Source organism: Egretta garzetta, unplaced genomic scaffold, assembly GCF_000687185.1.
Source record: "Egretta garzetta isolate BGI_Z169 unplaced genomic scaffold, ASM68718v1 scaffold49, whole genome shotgun sequence".
Classification (NCBI taxonomy): Eukaryota; Metazoa; Chordata; class Aves; order Pelecaniformes; family Ardeidae; genus Egretta; species Egretta garzetta.
Window position 1 is genome coordinate 2048914 of NW_009260775.1, and position 22084 is coordinate 2070997.

The 22084-nt window shown below is 39.6% G+C and overlaps 1 protein-coding gene across 3 annotated transcripts in view; it reads right to left on the reverse strand.

Moving 5' to 3' along the window:
• WWC3 (WWC family member 3) overlaps positions 1-22084 on the reverse strand; it is a 63516-nt gene that overhangs the window by 38684 nt on the left and 2748 nt on the right. For all 3 annotated transcript variants that reach the window (XM_035901720.1, XM_035901719.1, XM_035901718.1), the window contains exons 2-6: positions 19699-19902; positions 16690-16766; positions 14186-14265; positions 7700-7829; positions 2117-2266 (exon numbers count right to left, since the gene is read on the reverse strand). In XM_035901720.1, the coding sequence (XP_035757613.1) occupies positions 2117-2266; positions 7700-7829; positions 14186-14265; positions 16690-16766; positions 19699-19902 (641 nt within the window). The remainder of the gene's footprint in view (positions 1-2116; positions 2267-7699; positions 7830-14185; positions 14266-16689; positions 16767-19698; positions 19903-22084) is intronic.

A 22084-nucleotide genomic window follows, 5' to 3' on the forward strand; every position in this document is an offset into this window, starting at 1 on the left:
AGTACGTCGCTACGCCCCTGTGCCACACTCAAGTAGCAGAACCGCAAAGCCCACTACTCATGAACACTGCTCATACACTCTGGAAACAATAAGCAAACGCAGCTCCCCCACCACCAACATTGGGGGTACACTCTCTTTAACCTTCCTTTTCCGGCTGATATACCTGTAGAATCCCTTTTTATTATTCTTTGCATCCCTAGCCAAGTTAAGCTCCAGCTGCGCCTTCGCCTCCCTGACCCCATTCCTACACAACCGGACCACTTCCCTATACTCTTCCCAGGATGCCTGTCCCTGCTTCCACTGCCTGTGCAGTTCCCTCTTCCTCCTTAGCTTGACCAGCATCTCCTGTCTCAACCACGCTGGTCTCTTCCCTTCTTTGCTTGATTTGCATTTACACTACAACTCCTACTGTATATAGTCCAGCTTCTACAGCAACTTCTCTCCATCTTAGGGCATCAGCCGTTCCCCTCTTCAGAAGTCTGCACACAGTCTAATAGTTAAAACCCAAATCCCTATTTAACCAGCTTCTACAGCAACTTCTCTCCATCTTAGGGCATCAGCCGTTCCCCTCTTCAGAAGTCTGCACACAGTCTAATAGTTAAAACCCAAATCCCTATTTAAGTGCATTGCTGTACCTCTGGGTTTTCTCAGTTCCTGCTGCTTTTGCTCTCCTCATTGTCACACGTGTTAAAAAAATCCACCTCTTTTTTACTCACACTCCATTATAAATAATTCAGGAAAACAATTACCATTATCTATTTTATTTTCCTAACAAAAAATCTGTACCTGATAAACACAATTTTTAGAGTATATTTGGCTTGTCCTGGATGACACTCAACGTGTATTGTGAATGGGAAAAGGTTGCTATTTTCCTTTTGGTAATTCATTTTGGAATTCAATAATCACATCCATCACCAGTCCGAAAAATGACATCACAAAGGCACCATCTACCTAGCACACTGAAAGACAGCTAAGTTTCCTTAGATGCCTTAGGAGTGTATCTTCTTAAAAATACAGATATCCTCTTCTGTAGAGGCCCCCTGGAGACATCCAACTTGGCAACTAGTTATCAGTGGAAGATGACAATAGAGGAGAAATAGGATGATAAAAGCCTACGATTAAAAAGTTATATAGTTCAATAAAAATTTCTAACCGCATGTCGAGTAACTTCCAAACTATAGTACTACCAAATTACAAACAGGTTGTCTTCTTGCTTTGTTGTCAGTCTCATCCACAGAAGCAAATGGTTTATTGCTCAAGAACAGCTAGGCTGCCACAGTGCAAGCCAAACTTTTATTATTTGGAATTCACAATTTCATTCACACAGAATTATTTCCAAGGAATGAAAATATGTTCCTCTCAAATACCACAGTTAAAGGCACATTTGAGCATAGAGGTATGGATGGACTAGATGAGAAGTTTTGTTAGTTTTTAAGAAACTTTGGGACTCTAACAAATACTTCCATTGTCTCAGACAGGAGAAAGGAACAGAGGTCTTCCCTACATCTTTGCATCTTCATGTATACATGAAGGATGATGACGAGCATGATAAAAACAAAGATTTTAAAAAAAATTTTAAAAACGCAAAGAAAAAACACATCCAGCACTACTACCAAAATACTAACGTGGCACACTACTGCACAATCAGGTCTCTACTGCAACTTCAAGCTGGCCAAAGCGTTTTCTTACCTTCCTGAATCATTACATGCATCACTAAGTCAGAGCTGGTGACAAGAAGAAAAGAGGTCTGTGGACACCTCAGCAAGAGCTGTTACTCAGCAATGAAGCCGCAGTCACCAAAGTGATGATGTGAGAAGTACTCTGCTGGGACAGCTGAGTCCGGGAGCGTATTTTACCTTCACTGACCTGCGAGTACGTCGCTACGCCCCTGTGCCACACTCAAGTAGCAGAACCGCAAAGCCCACTACTCATGAACACTGCTCATACACTCTGGAAACAATAAGCAAACGCAGCTCCCCCACCACCAACATTGCTTTGGATTTTTCATTCTGCTACAGCCAACACCTCTTAAATTAAAAGGGGAAATGACGATGTATCACTATAGCACAAAAGCAGCTTATTTTCTACAGCAAACATCTTGCATAGGAATGCATACCTCTCCAGTGATGTCAGTCTGAGAACAGGCATCGCAGTGTTGCTGAGGTAAACAGGAGTCACTGAGCAAACTAGAATTGTGCTGGAGATCCTGCAGGGAATCTGTAATACAACAGCTATTCCTGAATCCATCCGTTAACTTGGCCAGGCTCTACAGGAGAAATGATTAAAAAAAAAAAATTAAGAAAAACTGATCCTTGTAATTCTTTCATTAATACAAAATGACAGGTAGCTTGCCAATAAAGAGCTATTTACAGAAAGTAAAGTTCATCATAGTGTTACTAACATGCAGAAGCTTTGCTCTGAAATAAGCCTCTCCTTTTAAAAGATGCCTCTAACAGTAAACAGATTTTTTTAAAACTATTTGTTTTAGATTATGAATGTTTTAGCTTTTGTATGACTTGCAGTTCTTTAAATGTAGCAGCTGTCAACTTTCAGCTTAGCTGATAGGGAAGACAAATGTGATTCACCTGCCCTTTTGCCATCTTCTGCGCAGGCTACATTCCTTAGCCACTACTGCTATCACATCCAACTTGATGAATACCTTGTACTGATTGTATTTTTATGACAGCAGATTTCACCCTTGTGCTCCCTTACCCAAGGTTCACATAGTTAGAGATATTTTACACTTTGGGTTAAGCAAGGGACATCTCCGACATGTCTAGACAATGACACAAACTGTGATGGTAAAGCAGAGACCTCAAGCAGTCTGCAAGGGGAAAATGCGACAGAATCACACAAAACAACAAGAACTTGTTTGACAATAAGAGCTTGGTTGACAGGCTCTTATAATGCCTTTAAAGAAAAAAAGGATAAAACTTTTAATACTGCTTTTATTTTCAGATTGTGTATTCTCTACTTTTCAAAAATTAGAGATAATGTAGTGTTGATAACAAAACCGTGGTGCAGGCTGTCGTTTATGACTGAGAACCTGAGCATTCTGCATCAAAAGAACATTAAAAAAAAAAAATTAATTCTGCCCCCTCACCAGAAGATAAAGGACAATCAAATTATGTGAAAGGAATTTATCAGAAATTTGAAAAGCTGTATCAATTTATAAACCATAACATAGTCAAGCCATTTGGTTCTAAAAACAACCATAAAAACTCTCAAAACTGCTTACTCCAGTGTCTGAACTACAGAATGAGAGACGAATCTGAAGCACTGCAAATGAGAAGAGGCTGGCCCTCAGGAATCTCAGTGGCTCTGACAACTGGTGATTTGCAACAAGCCCCAGTTATTGTGCATATCCAATTACCAGGAGATTTGTCAGTCTTCGAAGTGCAGTTTAAAATGGGTAAGATAGCAACGCTGCCTTTTCTTAAAGCAGATTAAACTAATGGAGTCAAGAAGATGAACTTGTGTAACAGCAACTGGTTGCTGCCCATAGAACGGCAAGACCACCTTGACAATGAAGGCATCCAGATTTGGAGCCTAGGAAGCATCCACAGGAATTGCAGCAGGCCTGAAACTAGCCAGAAAAAGCAGCTTTTTCTGGTGTCCTCCTTTTCCATCATACATTGGCTGTCCCTTCATCCTCGTTATATATTGGTCCCTCCCTCATGCCTGCCTCCACTAGAGATGAAAAAGAGGGAAAACACCCAGCCTGGTATAGGACGAAGGAGCAGGCAGGCTCCCCAGTCACAAAAGTGGGGGCCTCTGCTCCTCCCTGCCACCCCCCTGAACACATGCACTTTGTCTTCTTCCTACTGGGGAAAGGCAGGGAGAGATGTAGGTACCTAGGATGTCCTTCTTAGTATGAAGGACAAACTAGTTTCTCCTCAGTCCTGAGAAACCAAAATTCAATTTCAAGTTACATTGCTGAGAAGTCCCTAGCTAATGTCTCTTTATCCTCCAAGACTTGCTACAAAATGAGCTGCTCCACAACGTGGCAAAAAGAAAACCAGAACGTCTTCCACTTGAAGAAAACTGAAAATTGCCGAGTCCCATCCAACACTCCTCTTCAAAACTCACTGGAAATCATCCAGTCCTGTCAAGTCTCCTGCTGTATGGAGGATCAAGACGGATCCCTAATGGGTTTATGACATGGAAATAATTAGTTCAAATCATAGGTGCCCAAACATCAAACATCTAACCTGTCCTGTTCCCAGTAACAGGAAGTGACATGAACAAAAACTGAGGATACAGAAAGCCTGAGGTTTCTGCCAAACAAGCTGTGTCCCATCTGGCACCTTTGGCTAACATGTATTATGTTACAGGCATATGTAACACCAAAGGTCCTGATGCCAAAACTCAAATTTAAACTTCTTCCCATATTTCAGCTACTTCATGCACTCCTGCTGTGCTCCTGACGCCCTCCAGCACCTCCCCAGCAGGGTAATGAAGGGCTTGCTTGGCTGCTGGCCAGGCTTCCTATCCAGACACAGTTGCTGAACCTTGGATATTACTTAAAAATTACACAGCATTTGGCAGGTGGCAATCACCAAGTAGCATCACCTTAACTTACATCTAGGTGACTATGCTCTAGGACAAATGTATATGCTTTCAGTCCTTCTAGTTGGATGAGTGAAAGTATAGCCTTCAGCAGTCCTAACATGGAAAATTACAACCTGAGTTAGCATACTTTTAAATAGAAGCCATTTACATAAACTGCTAGGAGTAATATCCTCCCCAGCCATGTGGAGGAATCCATCTTTCATCTGGGGTTTATGGATTGTTTATGGCAGTCCCACAGAAACTACCAGACCAGCCTATCATACGGATGCGAAGTTCTAGTCACACCAGCCCAAACCTACCCAAAAAGAGAGAAATGAGCGCTGTCATTTCATCACTGACCTGTTGCCATATGATTTGGGAACTCTCTGCCACGTACAATTTCAGTGCAGTTCCTATCTAACCTATGTAGCCTATCTAACTGGTAAAGAAAAGAAAGGCAAAGAAATAAAGAAAAAAATCCCACAAACTCCAATGCTTATTATGGATAAAGGACAAAATTTTAAAAGCATACGCACATACTGGAACAAAAACAGAAGGGGGGGGAGCGGTGCGGGGAGAGACACACACACACTGCTTTCAGGACTCTAGCCACACACCTTGATTACTCAATCTCATATAAAAATTTCGCCCACTTTTTTGGAGCAGTGACACTGCATATTTGGCTTTATTTGTAACCACAGCACCCAGTTTAAGTCTGACCACCCTCTCCTTCCCTTGTCAGCCTTTTCTCCCACGCAACTCCATCCAATTATCATATTTCTGTGACAGCTACAATTTTCCAAGTACCTACACAGGACTGAGTCACTTTGACTATGTTTAGTTCCGTTGCTTACACTGGCCAGATTTAAATTAAGAAATGGTAAGAAATTGTCTATTTCCTTTCTCTGAAACAAATCCCCAGCTGTTTACACAATACTTCAAGCTCCTCTATAAATAGCTTTCAAAACAAAAAGTTTTTTCATTAAGAAAGCTCATCTTACCAACAGCTTTAAAATGTAGCATTTTCAAGGACATACCAATTTCAAAATTGATAGGAAATTAAAAAATCAAATTCTGAACTCATTATGAAGATACTTAAAGTTGACTTGCACTTGTTTGACAAAGCTAAATAAACTCACAATGATAATCTTCAACTAATTATAAAAAGGCAAAACACAGAAATGCTTGGTCACAACAAAAATAACTTAATTTTTAGGCTAAAATTTTAAAAATACCAGGGAGAAAGCCAGAGCACAGCAAGTTGGCAGAAATACACCATTTTTACAACTGTAGACCTTGTGAACTATGGCACTTAGTCCCTTACTACAATTGCAACAAAACATGCAGAACTGTTTTGCATGCTAGGCCTGCGTGGAACAACTATTCTCTAAACTCTCCTGGATTATATGTCTATTATTGCATGTTATCACAGCAGATTGTCATTAATTACAAAAATCATGCAGGAAATATCAGTCTAGGAGGTATGTCACGTAGACCCATGAAGAAGGATGGCAACACTTTTCATTTTCACTTCTGTCTTGTGCAACCTCTACATTCTGGTGCTGCCAGCATTGCCCAATCGTTGATGCTAAGCTTGATCCTAGAATTCTAACTCTCTCAACACTGTATTCAAAGAAACTGCAAGTGCACTTAAAGGTGGTTTAACAGATATGATTTTCAAGGCATCTCAATGTTTACAGCTGGATTTGGTGCCACTGAGGACTAAAAATGTAAGGAAAAGGGTGGGGGGAAAAAACCCATCTAGTAGAGGAATCAAAACAAGGCCAGTTGTTAAGCAGCTCCAAGATGTCACACACAAGTCTTTAAATTACCAGTTATTTTCCTAAAACGTGCGTCACTACATCCGTGAAGAACCGCCTTTCTAATCATTTCTTGCTAGCCAGGCATGTGGAAGACTGAGAATCCCTTTAAAACTTGGCCAACACACAATATCAAATACGTTAAAATTTGCCAAGGCAGAAACTTTTCATAGTGATTTAAGTGTTCTGTCTACTTGAACAAGGATTTGTGGTCCATCAGCTGACCTTTGGGTAATGCTTTAGAGACTGAATAACTGTATAACTATGGAAATTCATTATATGTAGATTACAAGCTACCCATATCATTTAACAACAAAAAAAATACCAGCGAAACCCTACTGCAGAGAAAACTGAAATAAAATGTTTGAATGGCAACATTAATTCAGTATGGTCCCAAAAATTTAGGTAATAAAAATGCTTTTTTCCATATAGCAGCTTGAAGTCTGGGTGAAGAGAATTGTCCTTGTCACCCCTCTACATCTGCAGAATATTTGGGCAAGTCTGTAGTGAAGTCTGTAGTGAAGTCCCTGTGGTTGCAGAGGCTCATGGCTCTTTGATCAAGCTCCCATCATATTAATAACGCAGACACAGCAACTGAGAGCTCGGAGAAGGATGCAGAATCCATTCAAAAGTTATATCACCACTCAGGCATGTATCTCCCCTCAATCCTCATGCTCAGATTCATAAAATAATCTAAAGCTTGCAGGATGGTTTCTGTATACATTGTATTTAACCATCCTCTTTGAGGGTTTTTGAAATTAATGTATGTCTTGATATGGGTACTTAACAGGAGAGTTTGGGGCACAAAAAGGAGAACTGCCTAACAGTGGCATAGTGACAGAGACCCAGTTTTGTGACGTGCTTATAAAAGGAAAACCACAGCAGACAAACTGGTAAACATTTTAGCACATGAATTCTTGGTCCTACTTTATTATAGGTAATATAAGGAGACATTAAGTAAGATGAAAAACAAATACCGTAAAGCTTAAAGATATTTTTCTTAAATGCAGCATATTCCGTAGCAGTCTTTGATATAGTCAGCAGCAATGGAAAGCTATATTCAATAAAGACATCGATCCAAATGTAAGGATAGTACATTATCAAAGACAAAAATATGAAACACATGTGAAATCTTACGTTCACAGCATAGACAATGACTACTTACCTCTTTCGAGCTGCCTGCTATTGGCAATTATCAAACAGAAAAAACTGTTTAGGCCACCCCACTTCCTTATTTAAACTTGGTAACCCCAATGCAATCACAAACAAGAAAACAGAGGTAGGTTATTACTTTTTAGCAGCTATTTGTTCAGTAGCATGGTTTTTACCTGCATAAGGTCCTGCCTTTCTTTTTCACCTGTGCATATAGCTTTCTTTATGGTTCGAAGCTCATTCATTATAGCTTGTGCTTCATCCAGTCTATAATTTGTATGAGCACTTGACATCTTACGATCAATCCTGTTGAAAAGATTAAGACAAATTCAGGAATTTTCATATAATTAGAAACAGCACAGACACTTTAAGACCTCTTGTTTATTCATGTACCACTTAATTTCCAGAAATAAAATGATACTCCGGTTGGCATTAACACAGCACTCAGTGCCTAGCACACTCTAAAGACAAAGCAATGCAATTATCTGCCCAGGTTCTGCAGAACCAACAAATTTCCTGTTTTTAATGTCCTAATACAGAGCTTACTTACAAGAAACGTCTGTGGGCTATTTCATGCAACAACAGTAAAATCAGCCTCAAACTAACCTACATGGTAATAACTCAAAAGATAAAGGTATTACCAGCCTAGCTGTCACATTTCCCATGCAGCACTACACATTGCAACATCTCTTTCAGGACTTCTATCTGATCTTGTTTTAGAAGTTTTTAACAAAGGCATTTCATTTTCTTGGGAAGGAATTTTTAATTCCTAAAATTTTATTGCAAATGCTTTCCTGTCGTTGTGGGCATCTTTGACTATCTTTTCCAGAAGACATCATTGTCTCGCATTAAGGAACTTCACATGGGAGCATCCTAGATTTCAAATGCAACCTCAACATGGAACAAGAGCACTACCCACTTGCACGAGGTTGAAGTACTACAACGTTTCCATCTTGACATAAAAATCTCTTATCTCCTCTTAAGTGGGACATCCACTGCCTGAGTTTTCAAATTTTTTTCCAACAGTTTGCAATAGAAATGCACAACAGATCAGGATGCAGAAGCCTCCAGTGTATTGCCTTGATAATTTGCTTTGATTTATAGATAAAGAATGAGAAAGAGACTCTGCAGAACTTACTAGAACCACCATGTGGTCTTGGATTTGTAACAAGCTGCTATGGGATTTTAACAGGCTGCCCACAGCAATTAGTGAAAACTGTTTTAAATTTCTATTAAAATATTAAAAACTCAACTTTCCTGTTAATCTAGCATAGAAAGTGTGTACATAGAAGAAAGGTGGTATGTGTAATGGTCCCTACGCCAACGCCAAGAATGAGTATCTCCAGGAAAAGGTGTCTCAGGTTAAAAGAATTAAACATAAAACATACATCAATGATTACACAGGACATCAGTTTATAAAAAGAGTAGTAAGAGAGGTTATGCTATACATATATGACAAGAATACTCAAACTCTATTTAAAATATTGAGAATACCTAGAAGTTTCAAGATAGGTATTATATTAAGCTAAGAGTGTCTACAACACTCACCCAGCATGTTCTGCCAGTTATACAAAATAAGTAAAGTTCCACTTGCAGCAGATTACATGCTTTAAAATTAAAACATTAAAATGAAAAATCAAAAGGCTTGAATTAAAATCCTGTGGTTTTATTGTGCGGCTCACAGTATTTAGGAAAAAAAACACAGGCTGGGTTTCTATAGATTTGGTCGGTTTGTTTTTTCTAACAGTTCCTGCTTTTGGAGACAACATGAAATAAGTCTGAACCTCAGCTTTCTACCTAAACACAATTTTCCCCATGTTGCATATGAAAATACATAAGCCTTTATGATTTTTTGTTCAAGAACCAGAAAGGACTTAAATGTCATGTGGATTAAAGTTGGGATTTTTTGTTTGGTTGGTTTTGTTTTCCCTTTAAGATGCTTATTTGAGTCTTCACTAATTTTTAGCTAAAATCCTGAGAAGATTAGATAAAACAACTAATCCAAGTCCCTAAAAGTTTCATGAAAAAGATAACGTGGTTTTATCTGAAGGTTACATTAATGTTAAGAACATAGATTCCACCCAAATATTAGACCAAAAAATGCCTCCTACACAACTGCTCATTATACTGTTTGCCAGGTCCAAGGTGGCATTTCAGGAAAAGGAAATTATTTAATTTCAACCAGATTTTTGTCCAGTTACCCACATGTTCATGTTCCTGGACGTCACTTTAGAGCCCAACTTATGAATTGATATTTGTTTAAGGAAAGAATCAGAAAAGTTTCTACTGGCAGAAATAGCTGAGCTTAAACCAGCATTGCTGTCAATCCAAACTGATTTAAGCATCTTACAAAATTACTAGTTACTTATTGTCTGTTAGGTTTGGTTTGTTTTTTTGTTTTTTTTTTTTTTTTCTTCCTTTCATAAAGCTCTAGTTTTAAAAGCCACAGTTAGCAGGAATCTTCCATTTTATTAATGGAAAACAGCATGACACAAATACAGATTAGACCTTTGTATGAATAGAAAGAACATTCAACTAATACACAAAACTATTAATAAAGTATACATTTTCTGAGGAAGGTGTTTCCAGGATGCACAGACTATTAATACACTTGCAATAGTTTCGGTCCTATAGGGCAGTTTCCGTGTTCCTCTTATTTTCCTCCATGTACTTTCAAATACACAGGACTCCCCCATCCTCACCAAAGCACAGATCTGTAGTTGAGTTAAAATCTGATTTCAAAGCCTTTGTCAGGTCTCATAGCCTCTAAAGTAGTCTGTAGCTACAAAGTCTTTAGTCAGGCTTAATTCCCCGTCTCTCCCAACTTCTCTCAGCGTTCCCTCCACTCTCACAGCCAACTGGCCGAGTTTTCATTTCCTTTGTTGCTAAACGCCTTCTTCCTCCAAAATTCCTGCCGGCGAGCAGAAGGGTCACTGAAAACACAGGGGAGGAGGAACTGCTCCGCGCTCTCATTCCCTGTTGCCTGCCAGGTCAGAGGAAGGGATTCATTCCAGGAAAGGCTCATCTTTAACCCTGTAACTCTGGACTGCAGCAAGATCAGCCGCACCTCGGAGGAAAGGAGCCCGTGGAGGCTGAGGAACACCGTCGCACAGGGTGGGATCTTTGCAGGCTTTAAACGGTGAGCTCTAGAAAGTCTCCAGTGGGCAAAGGCAGACTGTGATGTCCAAAGGCTTATCACAACACTGCCAAATTTGGATGCAACTGTAGAAAATACAACCCTAACAAAAAGCTGCAGCAGTACAGAAGTTGAAATTCTGACTGTATTGGACTTGTAGAGCTATTAAAAACACCCTCAATCCTCTCCCCCTGCCCCCAAACCCCCACTTTTCTCTAGCTGTTTTGCGGGTTGTTTTTTTTTTATTCTCCTCAAAGATGGCTAAGCCATTTACTAAAATTAAAAAGAACAGAAAACAAAACACAGTCCAAGGCAGACGCTGTACGTGGAAAATGTCAATGTAAGAGATTTGCATTTAACAAAGGCATCTGAATCAGACAGCAACATAAAACGACGGAAATACTGAGCAACCTAACCACCCTCACCCATAAAATTTGTCTCTTCTCCAAGAGCTGTACCCAGCAGAGGTTGCACAGGGAGTCGCACAGCAGCAGGTTCTGATACCTGCTCATAACGCCATTCTGGTCAGACTTTCAAAGCAAACATTCAGCCAGATGTAAAGCCCGAAGCATGACAGTTCCTAATATTGTTCTTGGCTTGTACTTGAAATAAAGCAAAGAACATGGCTTTGAAACAGCTGAACAGGATGCATGCCATTCTAGTTTGGCAGTTACATGAAGATTTGACCTAGCACAAGAAGGAAAAAAATTATGCAGACCAAAAATTTAGAAAAGGTAACAAAAAGGGGAAATGTCTGAGACGTAAGAAACTTTTTTTTTTTTTTTTAAAAAAAAGGGGGGGGGGGGGGGGATGGGACGGGATGCCAGAATTTTTCTTTTAAAGAAGGAGCAAAGAGTTTCTTTTCAGATAGTATGCTTACTTTGTAGATATGCAAAAAGTAATATACTTCAGCTTTGGTACTTGGCTGGGGTGACCCGTTTCTCCCATCAAAAACAAGGAGCAGGGGAGAGATCGCCCAGGGACAACCTAGAGCACAGTTAGGCTTTTAGCCCGATTTGGCTGCTGACTACACGAGGAGGCTAGAGAAACTTCTCTCTTCGGTTGTTAGACAGGGCGAGTACTCTCCAAATTGGCTCACTGCATACTAGAAGCAAAATACTCAACGGAAAGCACCTACCTTACCATATGTAAAAATTACATAAAAACACAAAACCAAACCCACAAGTCTCTGGTTTGCAAGAGAAGAGTCAGCGCAGAGAGCGGAGCTCAACAAGGCACAAACACGGACAGAAAGTCACTGCAACCCCAGGAACCACACGGGCAAAACATTCTCCCCAGCTTCAGCAAGCAACAACAAATGCCAGCCAGTGCACCGACAGGACAGGGAACGACTGTGGCAACAGCAGCAATGAGCAGCACCAAGCTGTCATGCTTGAACTTTTAAACCAGATGATGAGAGTGACCACTGACTAATCAGATACGCTTTAAAATAATTCCTCTCTTGGATGTCTCTCCTATACCCCCATCCTGAAGCATGGGCAACTTCACTTGGGCGAAAATCCAAGACTAACATTTGTATTCTTAATCATTCACAGACATTACTTTTCAAAAAGTTGCACTACTTTGCTGGACTATCTTAAATGAATTAAATTAATTAAAACAATCTTGAGTTTCAAATGGCCTTAAAATACTTTCATCATCCTAGTCAAGTGGTTAGTCCTTTTATAAAACAATTGAGCCTATACCCTTAAAATAACCCAATAACCAGGAGAAGGAAAACAAACAAAGAAAGTAGAGAAGGCAAGACAATTCTTACTCACTTAAAGAAAATATGATTAAGAATCTTAGGACAAAATTACTTTTGCTCTGTTACTACTTACATACTTAGGCCACCATCCTAAAACATTGACTGTACTTAAAATATTACTTAGAATATTTGCTTTTTCAATATACTGAGTGCTTTATTTTACTTATTTTCAGCTAGTATCATCGATTAACAATTCCCCTAACTGTAAATGCTTTGTGTGGTCAATAAAAATGTATTTATGCTGAAAATCATTACACTATATCTGCCAATGAAGGATTTTGGTTGAACAAGTTTTCTTCTCTGAAGCTTTTAAAATACATTAGAAAACAAAAGAACCTTGTAAACATTAAACAAACAAACAAAAAAAAAAACAAAAAAAAAAAAAACCCCAAAAAACCCCCAAAAAACCCCACAACAAACACCAAAACCCAACTAAAACCTAATATGAAGTGCATGGGCTACTCCCTCTCCTTTAAAAGTAAAATCTGAGTATCTCCCTTTATATCATTTTGTTAACGTAATACCAATCAAAATCAAAGTTGGAAAGTGAGTAACCTAATTGCTCCAGGATCCCTGGAACTTTGCCCCAATTCCTGAAGCGAAAGTGTGCGCCCATGCTTTGTAGCACCAATGCAATAAATCCAAAGCTTCAAAAATATTTCCACTGATACTGTGCTTATGCTGCGAAACGCATTAGACATGCAACAGTTCCAACGTTTTCAGGAAGCGCCTGCATTAGGCAGTTCGTTCACATGCATGCTGGAAAAATGGCCAAGACTTCTAAATGCACGGCCACATGTCCAAGACAAATCCAAGAGCTGTTCAACATACAGTCTAGCCTCTGGCCTCGTTGAACAGAACTGGAAGTCACAACAGCCTCTGTTTACCTGCCATCTTTTCCACAGCCTGGCAACCTCTCTCCCTATCCCACTGGGCATCCCACGTATGTGCTACCTGTGTAGGTGACTAAGCGGCGCACAGATGGAAGTCGCTCAGTTCCCATCTGATGGCCTGCGAGAAGAGTGGCAGGGAGAGGGTCACCACAACAGTTCACAACCTTTGCCACCACTGAGCACAAAGGAAAGTGAGGAGCACAGGCTGCCTAATAGCCCTGGGAGCAGCAGCAAATTGCCCCGAGCTACCTTTCCTCACAGGGAGGAGACAAAGAGTCACATTTACATGCACTTGTTCTGCACGCATGCAACAAAATCCAAGGTCTCACAGACCCTCAGATTTACTGTGCACACACAAATCAGCTATACCGTGCAAAATGAAGCATCAGGTAAAAGGAAGAAGCAGTGTTGTGGTGTACAGCCTCCCCCCCAGGAGAAGTACTGTGCCCAGCCAGAAAGCCTCAGTACTGTTCGTAAGAAAACTACTCCACTGCATGGCGCTTCTGGCTGTGCTCCAGGCAGTAGACATCTCCAGACAACGTTTGGAAAATATTTAAAAAAAAAAAAAAACCAAAACCAACTAATTCTGCCTTGACAACACTTTCAGGAAGAGTTAAAGAACAGGGCCTATAAAACTGTTTCTGCATGTGGATCTATGAAATCACCATTCCAATCAATTCTGCCCAACCCTTCTTCCATCATTTCACACTGTTCTCACCATGCATCAGTATCATAGCAGAAACTCTGAAGGAAAGCAATTAAGAAGTTTCAACCTTTTTTTTGGCAACAGTTTTTTAAGAAATTTGTTCCAAGGCGAATAAAGTAAAGAAAAAAAAAAAAATCCTCCCACAAACTCTTAACTTACTCTTGCAGAGTTTCCACTCCTTTTTCTTTATATTGCAGCTCCTGCTTCATCTGTGCCAATTCTCGTTTTAGCCTAGAAAGCTGAATATAACAAAATAAAGTAATAACATGTAACAGAAACTTTCATAATAAAAAGTTGTTTTTCAAACGCAAAACCTTAAGTTACTTTAAAAAAAAATGGAAGTGATAATCTAAGTTCTCTTCTTTTTTTGCTTTAAAATTCGCATTAAAGTAACAGAGGAGTTTCTGAAATACTGTAAGACCCAACCAAACAGAAGTCACAACATTCAAAGTATCAATTTCCTCATCTATTCCATTGGGTTTCTATTTCCAATAGCATATGCTAACAGCTGATGAGTTTCAATCCATGATTTTTTTTCTCCCCTTGTAACAGCCAGACGCCTCTCTACTGTCTTCAACTCTTTAGTCAACTTAAAAGAAAACTGAACACTCAATGCTGTTAATTTTTCAATCTGGGAAAAAAAAAATCACTGGCAACAGAACTGGCCTCTCTCCCAGAAACGGCAGCATGATTTTCTACAGTTATTTTCATATTGTGCTGCCCTCTCAATCCCCCCGCCAATTACCTTGATCCGACTAGTGAGCATAAATCAAAAATGACAAAGTAGTGATGTCTCCATAAACATTTTTTTGTGGTTTTATGAAAACAGTTACCCGAGCAGGTTAGGCACACCTTAGAAGAGTGCTATCAGCACCAAGAATGATCTGCAAAGAAATAGCTTCTTGCCCTCCCAAGCTAATAAGATACCCGAGGGCAACGTGGGGAGGAAGGTTCAAGGGACTACAGACAAATGGGTGCAATGGAAGTGTTTCAGTGTGTAGTGGTGAGGAATAAGACTGAACTGAGAGCCCAATGAGAGGCAGGGATGGAAGAAAATAGCGCTCTCCTCAAGCTGTCAAACTTGGAACTTTTCTAAAGTTTCCCCAGAGCGCTCTTTATTTTCTTGTGTACGTCAATGCATTAGAAACTAAATAAATGACAAAACTATTACTAAAAAAGTAAAAAGAGTTGAAGTTCTACATATCCAGGCACAGATTAATTTTGTCAGCTCTACTCCAAGAGTGAGAGGCTTCACAGCAGTTCTGGGGACGCAAACCAGGACTGTCAGAGCCCCACCATCCTGTGTGGCCCTCCCTTCCCCATGTGTTCTTGCTCTTTCCCCAAAACTCAACACACCAGCCCTCCAAAAACTCCTACACCCTCACCAACCCTTTACTCGCCAAAGGTAAAAGTGAAAAAATACATCACGTACACAAACACTTTACAGTGCATATTTTATTCAATTACCTGAAACAACTCAATGCCTATGCACACATTCAGTTGAACAGGTTATCCTATGCACTTTGGAGATCATTTCGGTTTTAGGTGCAGGAAGATAGAGAAACAGTCATATAATTGAAGACCTTGTATATTTTCTTTAAATATTATTTAAATAAATAAGGCTTATTTTCCTGTTTAGAATATGCTGACATTTAGAGTATGTAAAACAAGCAAACACTAGTCAGCACGTAGTAAACACATACAGATAGAATAAATGCCTTTGAAGGGTGGTGGACGGGATTTATTTTCAGAGGCACTCATGTGAAAAGCGGTCACTACAACAAAAATGGAACACTATCCTGCAAAGATAAGTATTTTTTATTTATTTTGTGAGCTGAGTGCCTGGCATGCTAAATCCCATTTTATCCATTAATAAAAAGAAACATACAATTTAGAAATAGGTTCTAGAGCTTAATATTATAAATTGCTTTTTATACTTGTTTATGACTGCTATATCAATTTGCTCGAAACCAACATGCAGACTTTAACTCTTTGCTAAAGCAGCATGGGAGAAATTCAAGAAGTCAATTATTCTTCCTTAGTGAAGAGAGCACCAAAAGCATGATTCTTGTTTAAAAAAAAAAGAAAAATATAAAAATGGAACATTTTTATTACAGAACTGCCTATCACTGCCAAAACGCTTGAACTCCCCTCCCCTCATAGAGGAGCTCTGGCCAAATCACCTAAAAATTCTATTTGGCCAACACGTCTCCTGAATTGTGAACAGATTTCCAAATAAATGGCTAAATCTGTAGTTCAATGACATCCATGGAACCCCACTGAAAATGGGTAAATGGGTAAATATGAAGACAGTGGGTTTGAACTACACTTAAGAAAGAATTTGGCTGCAGAATATTTACTACTTGTGGCAGCTTGCACAGAGAAAGCAATTTCTGAAAGCCTGGCTGAGTTTGACTCTGACATCCGTAACAAAAATCTTTATGCTTGTAACATGGAAAAAGCATTACTTTGCAAGTCACTCACAATATAGACTTGTTTTAATAGAACAATAGGTCAGACTAGAAAAGCATTTTTTAATATTGTATTTCCAAAAATGCACGCAACACCCACTGTAAATGCTAAGGTAAAAGAAAAACAAATAGTCCCCCCTCCCTTCCCCATGCCAAATTCATATTGTTACAAAATGAAAAAAGATTACTCACTCTGTCACGACGGCTGGCTATTTCTGCTTTAATCTGATATGGGTCATACTTGGTATTAGTTGAAAATCCAGAGAATGCTAAACAGATGGAAAACAGTATTTTACTTTTTTTTTTTCTTCTTTAATACACTTGCTAAGATGTGGCACTACTTAATAGACCATTGTATTCATTCTCTGTGTTACAAGTCGCTACATTTTAAAATAATCCTCTGCTAATTAAAGTACAACTGAAGAATTATCTTTGGCCTGCCCCAGTTGTTTTTTTTTTGTCCTGAGCAACAACAGAAATTGTATATAGCAACACTGCATGCATATTGCCTAAAAGCTACTAGCTTCCATGACAGGATGGTGGCATTTACTGATGCAAGCAATTTGTGCAACATTAACAATCGCTAATTGCTTCCTAGGTATGTTGACATAACTGTATGATAGGGACTAAAGTAACAAAAACTACTGTCAGAACAAAATTAAATCAGCTACAGAGAGAAGTTGCCTCCTAAAGCAACAGTGCAGGGAACTGACACACAGATCAACCTCTGGCAAGTGAGCTCTTAACACAGCGTATCTAGAGTCAGGCAATGATTTCAAGCTGTGGCATTACAAGCTAAAGCCCAGACAGATGAAGTAAAGGTCCTAGAGGATAGGTTGGGCAAGACCAACCATGATTTATTGAGTGAGCCATTCAGGGCAGCACTGGCCCACTGAAAAATGCCTGGTATGCGGGCGAATGGGGCTGTGCTGTTAGACCTACCACCCTTTTGTAGAGCTGAAGGCTGCTGCTGTGAAACCCATATCCGTCTCTGCGTTGCACTGAGCCTTTCAACTCTTGAAAGAATACTGCAATGCCAAGGTCATGTCAAGCGTGCAGGAACTTGCCAAAATGAGTAGTCATGCCTGGACTAATTCTCTAAATCCAGGTTTTTTTTTTTTATGGATTCCCCCCCCCCCCCAAACAGCGCTGATCACAACTGAGTCACAAAACTGCTGCACGGGCACCTCCCTGCCAACCCACAACCACTGAGCTCACACCACCTCCCACTCAAGAGCACACGACAGTGAGTCAATGGCAGCACCCACAAGCAAAGAGGAGGAAAACAGTTTGCAAAGTTTTAGGGTTCTTTTAATGCAACAGATTGAAACAAGGGGTGGCAGAGGCAGTAATATTTGCAATATAAGCGCCCAACTTTGGCCATCTAATTGCACTTGAATTAGAAGCCCAAGATTTCTGTGCAATAAATGGAGAAGCAAGCATCCCAGAGTGGAGTGGAGGAGTCGAATTAAGAAAAATAAGTGAAGAAGCCTTGGGGAATCTTGAGTTGACAGCATGATTAATCCCCAAAGGGATTTTTTTTTTCAAATATATCATCTAACTAATCAGCCCATCCCATTTTCTCAAAACAGATGCAAGACCTTAAACCAATATAAAATATATTAACAAATCTGTAGAAAATTAAAATATTTTTTCACCTCAAAACATATAAAAGATTTTATTTAAATGATTTTACAGTATCTCATTATCAATTCTACAGATACACCAGAAAAATAAAATGCTATCAGAAGATTGAGAAACATAGAAGTCAACTGACATAGTATTTGCATTCATGCTACAGATAACCTCCAACTTGGTCATATTCAGTCACATTTTGTTGCATTTCAAGCAACTTGTTTCTCCAAGAGCTTTAAAAATACGAAAACCAGGTTGTATTTTTCTAGTATATTATCATCTTCAACAGAAGTTTCTTTCTGTATATTCACCTGAAGTAATTCAACAAAATATCCCACCGAACTAGAAGAGTATTGTAGTAAGTGTATATTTAGATTTCATAATCTAAAACAATGACACTTTTACCCTTTCCTAAGACTGTAGTTAAACAAACTTTAAACAATCATTTCATTTTTAAAATGTCTTTCTTAATAAGAAAAAAAAAATCTTTCTTAATAATTCTTAAGAAACTTGAACATAACAGCAAAAAATAAGACTAGTCACAACTGTTCAGTTATGCCACAGACTAAATCAAGACCATCTGGGACACCTCGGCCCTAGAAAACATCTTTAATTCAGGATTTTGGCATACATGTGAATTACTTTGGATTAACAAATACCACTGGATCAGTAGCTAAACACTTCTATCCAGGTGCCTGCTTTAGCCTGCCCTCCATGGTCAGAGCTTCCCATACTTATCAAGTACTTGGCATTTACCAGCAAATCCTGCAGTTAAACAATGGCTGTACACACAGCAGCCACTGAAAACCCACTAGTGCAGTAAAAGTGAAACTGCACTACATTTCCATGTGGCTGGTGGGTATATCCATTTGATACACTTCTTTGAACTACATGGTTTTGACTCTTCAGCAAAGACACCTTTTGTTGTTGCACAGGCCAACAGCCATGACAGCAGTGCAACTTCAGATTTCAGAGAAAGTGTATCATCTGCTCCAAGCTACCAGAGACATCTGAAGAATGAAAAGGGGAGGAAATCAAGGCTCTGTGAACACCACCACCAGCATTAGGATCAGAGGCTGGCATCCAAGATAGATGTGCACTAATGAAACACCACTTCCTACTTCATGGTCAAAGATACTCTTGACCACAACACCTTGTCCCTAACTCTTTAAAAGCCAATTAACCAACCTTGGATTCCCCTAAGTTGATGGTTCCCTCCCATGTTAAAAGTGGAATAATCTATGAATTTAGGAGTGCAAGTAGGTGGCTGGTCCAGCAGCGTTCAGTCTTGTCTTTGTTGCCTTGCATGAAGCATCACTACGGTTGGATCCGAGATGGCTAGAGATGCTAGCTGGGATATATCCCTGCCTAATGTTAAAAAGGCAAATTCTAAAAGACCTAACAGGAAATGGAAGTCCCTAAATAGCTGAGTCAAAGGATAGCACCTCACTTCTGCAGTCGTGATCTTCATTCAGAGAAGAACTGGGTGATGGAACTTCACACTATTTCTTACACCACGTGTTGTGGAGGCAGGTGGGTAAATCAAGAAAAGACTAGTAAACTCACAGCTGGCATAAGAACGGCTGTCATCCTCACACATTTTGTGCAATTGTTGATATTCTTCTTGGGCTAGCTCAAAACGCTGCTGCTTTATTTGGTAAATCTCTTTCTTGGCATTGAGTGCCTCCTGGGCAACTATTAAATATTCCTTTAGCATGCGTTCCTGCTCCCTTCTCCATTGCTCCCTTGGGTCCTCAATTTGTGTGAGCTCTAAGGAGAAAAGCATAAAAAAAAATTTTGTAAGACACTTCACACAAAGTACAAATTATTTTGTTAAGGTCTGTTCTCAACTAGCACACCTAATGTTACAGTGCTCAAAATCACCCCAGCCTGGACAAGAAGAAAGGATGCAGAGTAGAAGAACAGGAAAAGCCCTTTCAAATATAAAAGGCATTTAAATTTGATTCCTTTCTTTACAAACTAAAGCAAACCCAAAGAAAACAGTGTTTTGGCTCTAACCTTCACTCATAGCCAATTTGACAATCCTGAGAACTACCTAAAAACCCAGAACCACATAGGAGAGTGAAAGGTATCTCAGTGCTTAACAATTAACTCTACGAATGGTTGGAACAACCTTCACATAGCACATACAACTTCACAAATATAACATCCTGAAAAGTCAGTGACTCCACTTGCGTAATTAAGAATCAAGTCATTCAACAGAGGAGTTAGCACTTGAATCTCAAATCCATACAATCATTTAAACTACTTCTTTTTTGTCTTAAGAAACAGCACTTTCATGGTTTCCCTTTCCAGAGTTTACAACAACTCATATTCAAACATAAATCAAAAATAGGTTTCCAGTACAAAATCTTTCCCGTATATACTGACTTTCAAAGTTACTACCGCACAGCAATCTCTTTACAGTTGCAAAGACATTTGAGGAGGACACATACATTAAAATCCCCCAAAATTATTGGTTCATTTGTTTTCTTCTTGTGGTGATGCTGAGGCTAGCAAGTACGTTTTACATGAGGATGTCCCTGTAAAGTCTTGTTTCTAAAAGAATGCCAATTTCTGATGATTGAGGCTCTACTGGTACAAAGATGCTGCAGATGCAATGTCAGTGTTCAAAGTAGTGGCAGAAACTGCAGCACAGTCAGGAGGTAAGCACCTAGTCATTTTTTCCAAACTTTGTTTCTCACGAGAGATGAAAGCCAGTTATGTTTTGTATTAAACTTGTGCACATAATTCAGTATATTGGTGTCAATGATAAAACGAGAAACTACAAAAGTTTGGCCCAACACATTAAGAACTCTAATGGTGTCAAGGTCATGCTAGCAGCTTCACCATTTGAGAGCCATCTGAAAAGTACATAAACAAAACCACGAAGCTCATCTATGAGCCGTACTTCCAACAGATTTGTATATTAGGTTCCTAATAACCTTTTCTCTCAACAGCTGTAACTTTTCTCTCCCCACAACTCCTCACATTGCAACAGTATGAAAATCGTGGCTATGGTTCTGCAATTTCTCCCCATGGCCCAGAGACCCTTGATTCCCAGCAGCACCTTCTGGCTCCAATGCCCCCAAACTGCCTCTGCAGCCCAGGACAGGATGTGCTGTGGCTTGTTCCAGTCTCCATAAACCCTTCTCTGCATGCCAGGCAAGCAGGAGAAAACAGAGCTCACATTGCAGCCCATCCTCTACCGAGGGCATGATTTGTGCAATGCCATCTCATCTGCCCATAAGTAGACCTGAACTCTCTGCAAATTTAGTATTCCTAAAACTGCTAATACCCTACAGAAGCTACAGAGAAATTAGTAAGCATTTATGAGACAGAAAAGCTGGATCCTAGCAAGCGTCTCTTTTTGAATAGAAAATCAATAGTTCTAATCTCAGTACACAGCCAAGGCTGAAATGTTATGTTGTATCACACATTAAGCTTCTGAGGTCCTAACGCTACAGGGCACTGCATCTCTTATCAAATTATTTCAGAAGCTTTTTCAAAGGCTAGCAGCATTCTTTTGAGGCAGAAAACTTCAGTACAGTAGTGATGTTCTCTTCTGTTTTATAAAGTACAGAGGCTTCACTTTGCCCTGGATTACTACACAAGTTTGCCATGTAACAACAAAACTAAAGCTATGTTGTATGATAAAATTCACTTCCTTCATTTCTTTATAACCAATTAAACAACAACAACAACAACAAAAAATACTACAGTAATTCAAGAACAGCCCCAAACAAATGCAGAGAATATATTATTCCCCCACTGGGGAATGCCCAACTGCTTAAAGGAGACTTCAAAGGCTCCCAAAGACTCTGAGGAGGAGGGAAAGGAATTCTGCGGCTGGCAGCCGCCAAGGTTTTTAAGCAATGGTTGGACAAGAGCCAAGAGCAGCTTAGTGAGGGTGTCAACAAAGTACTGAATTTACAGAACAAGATGGAGATCG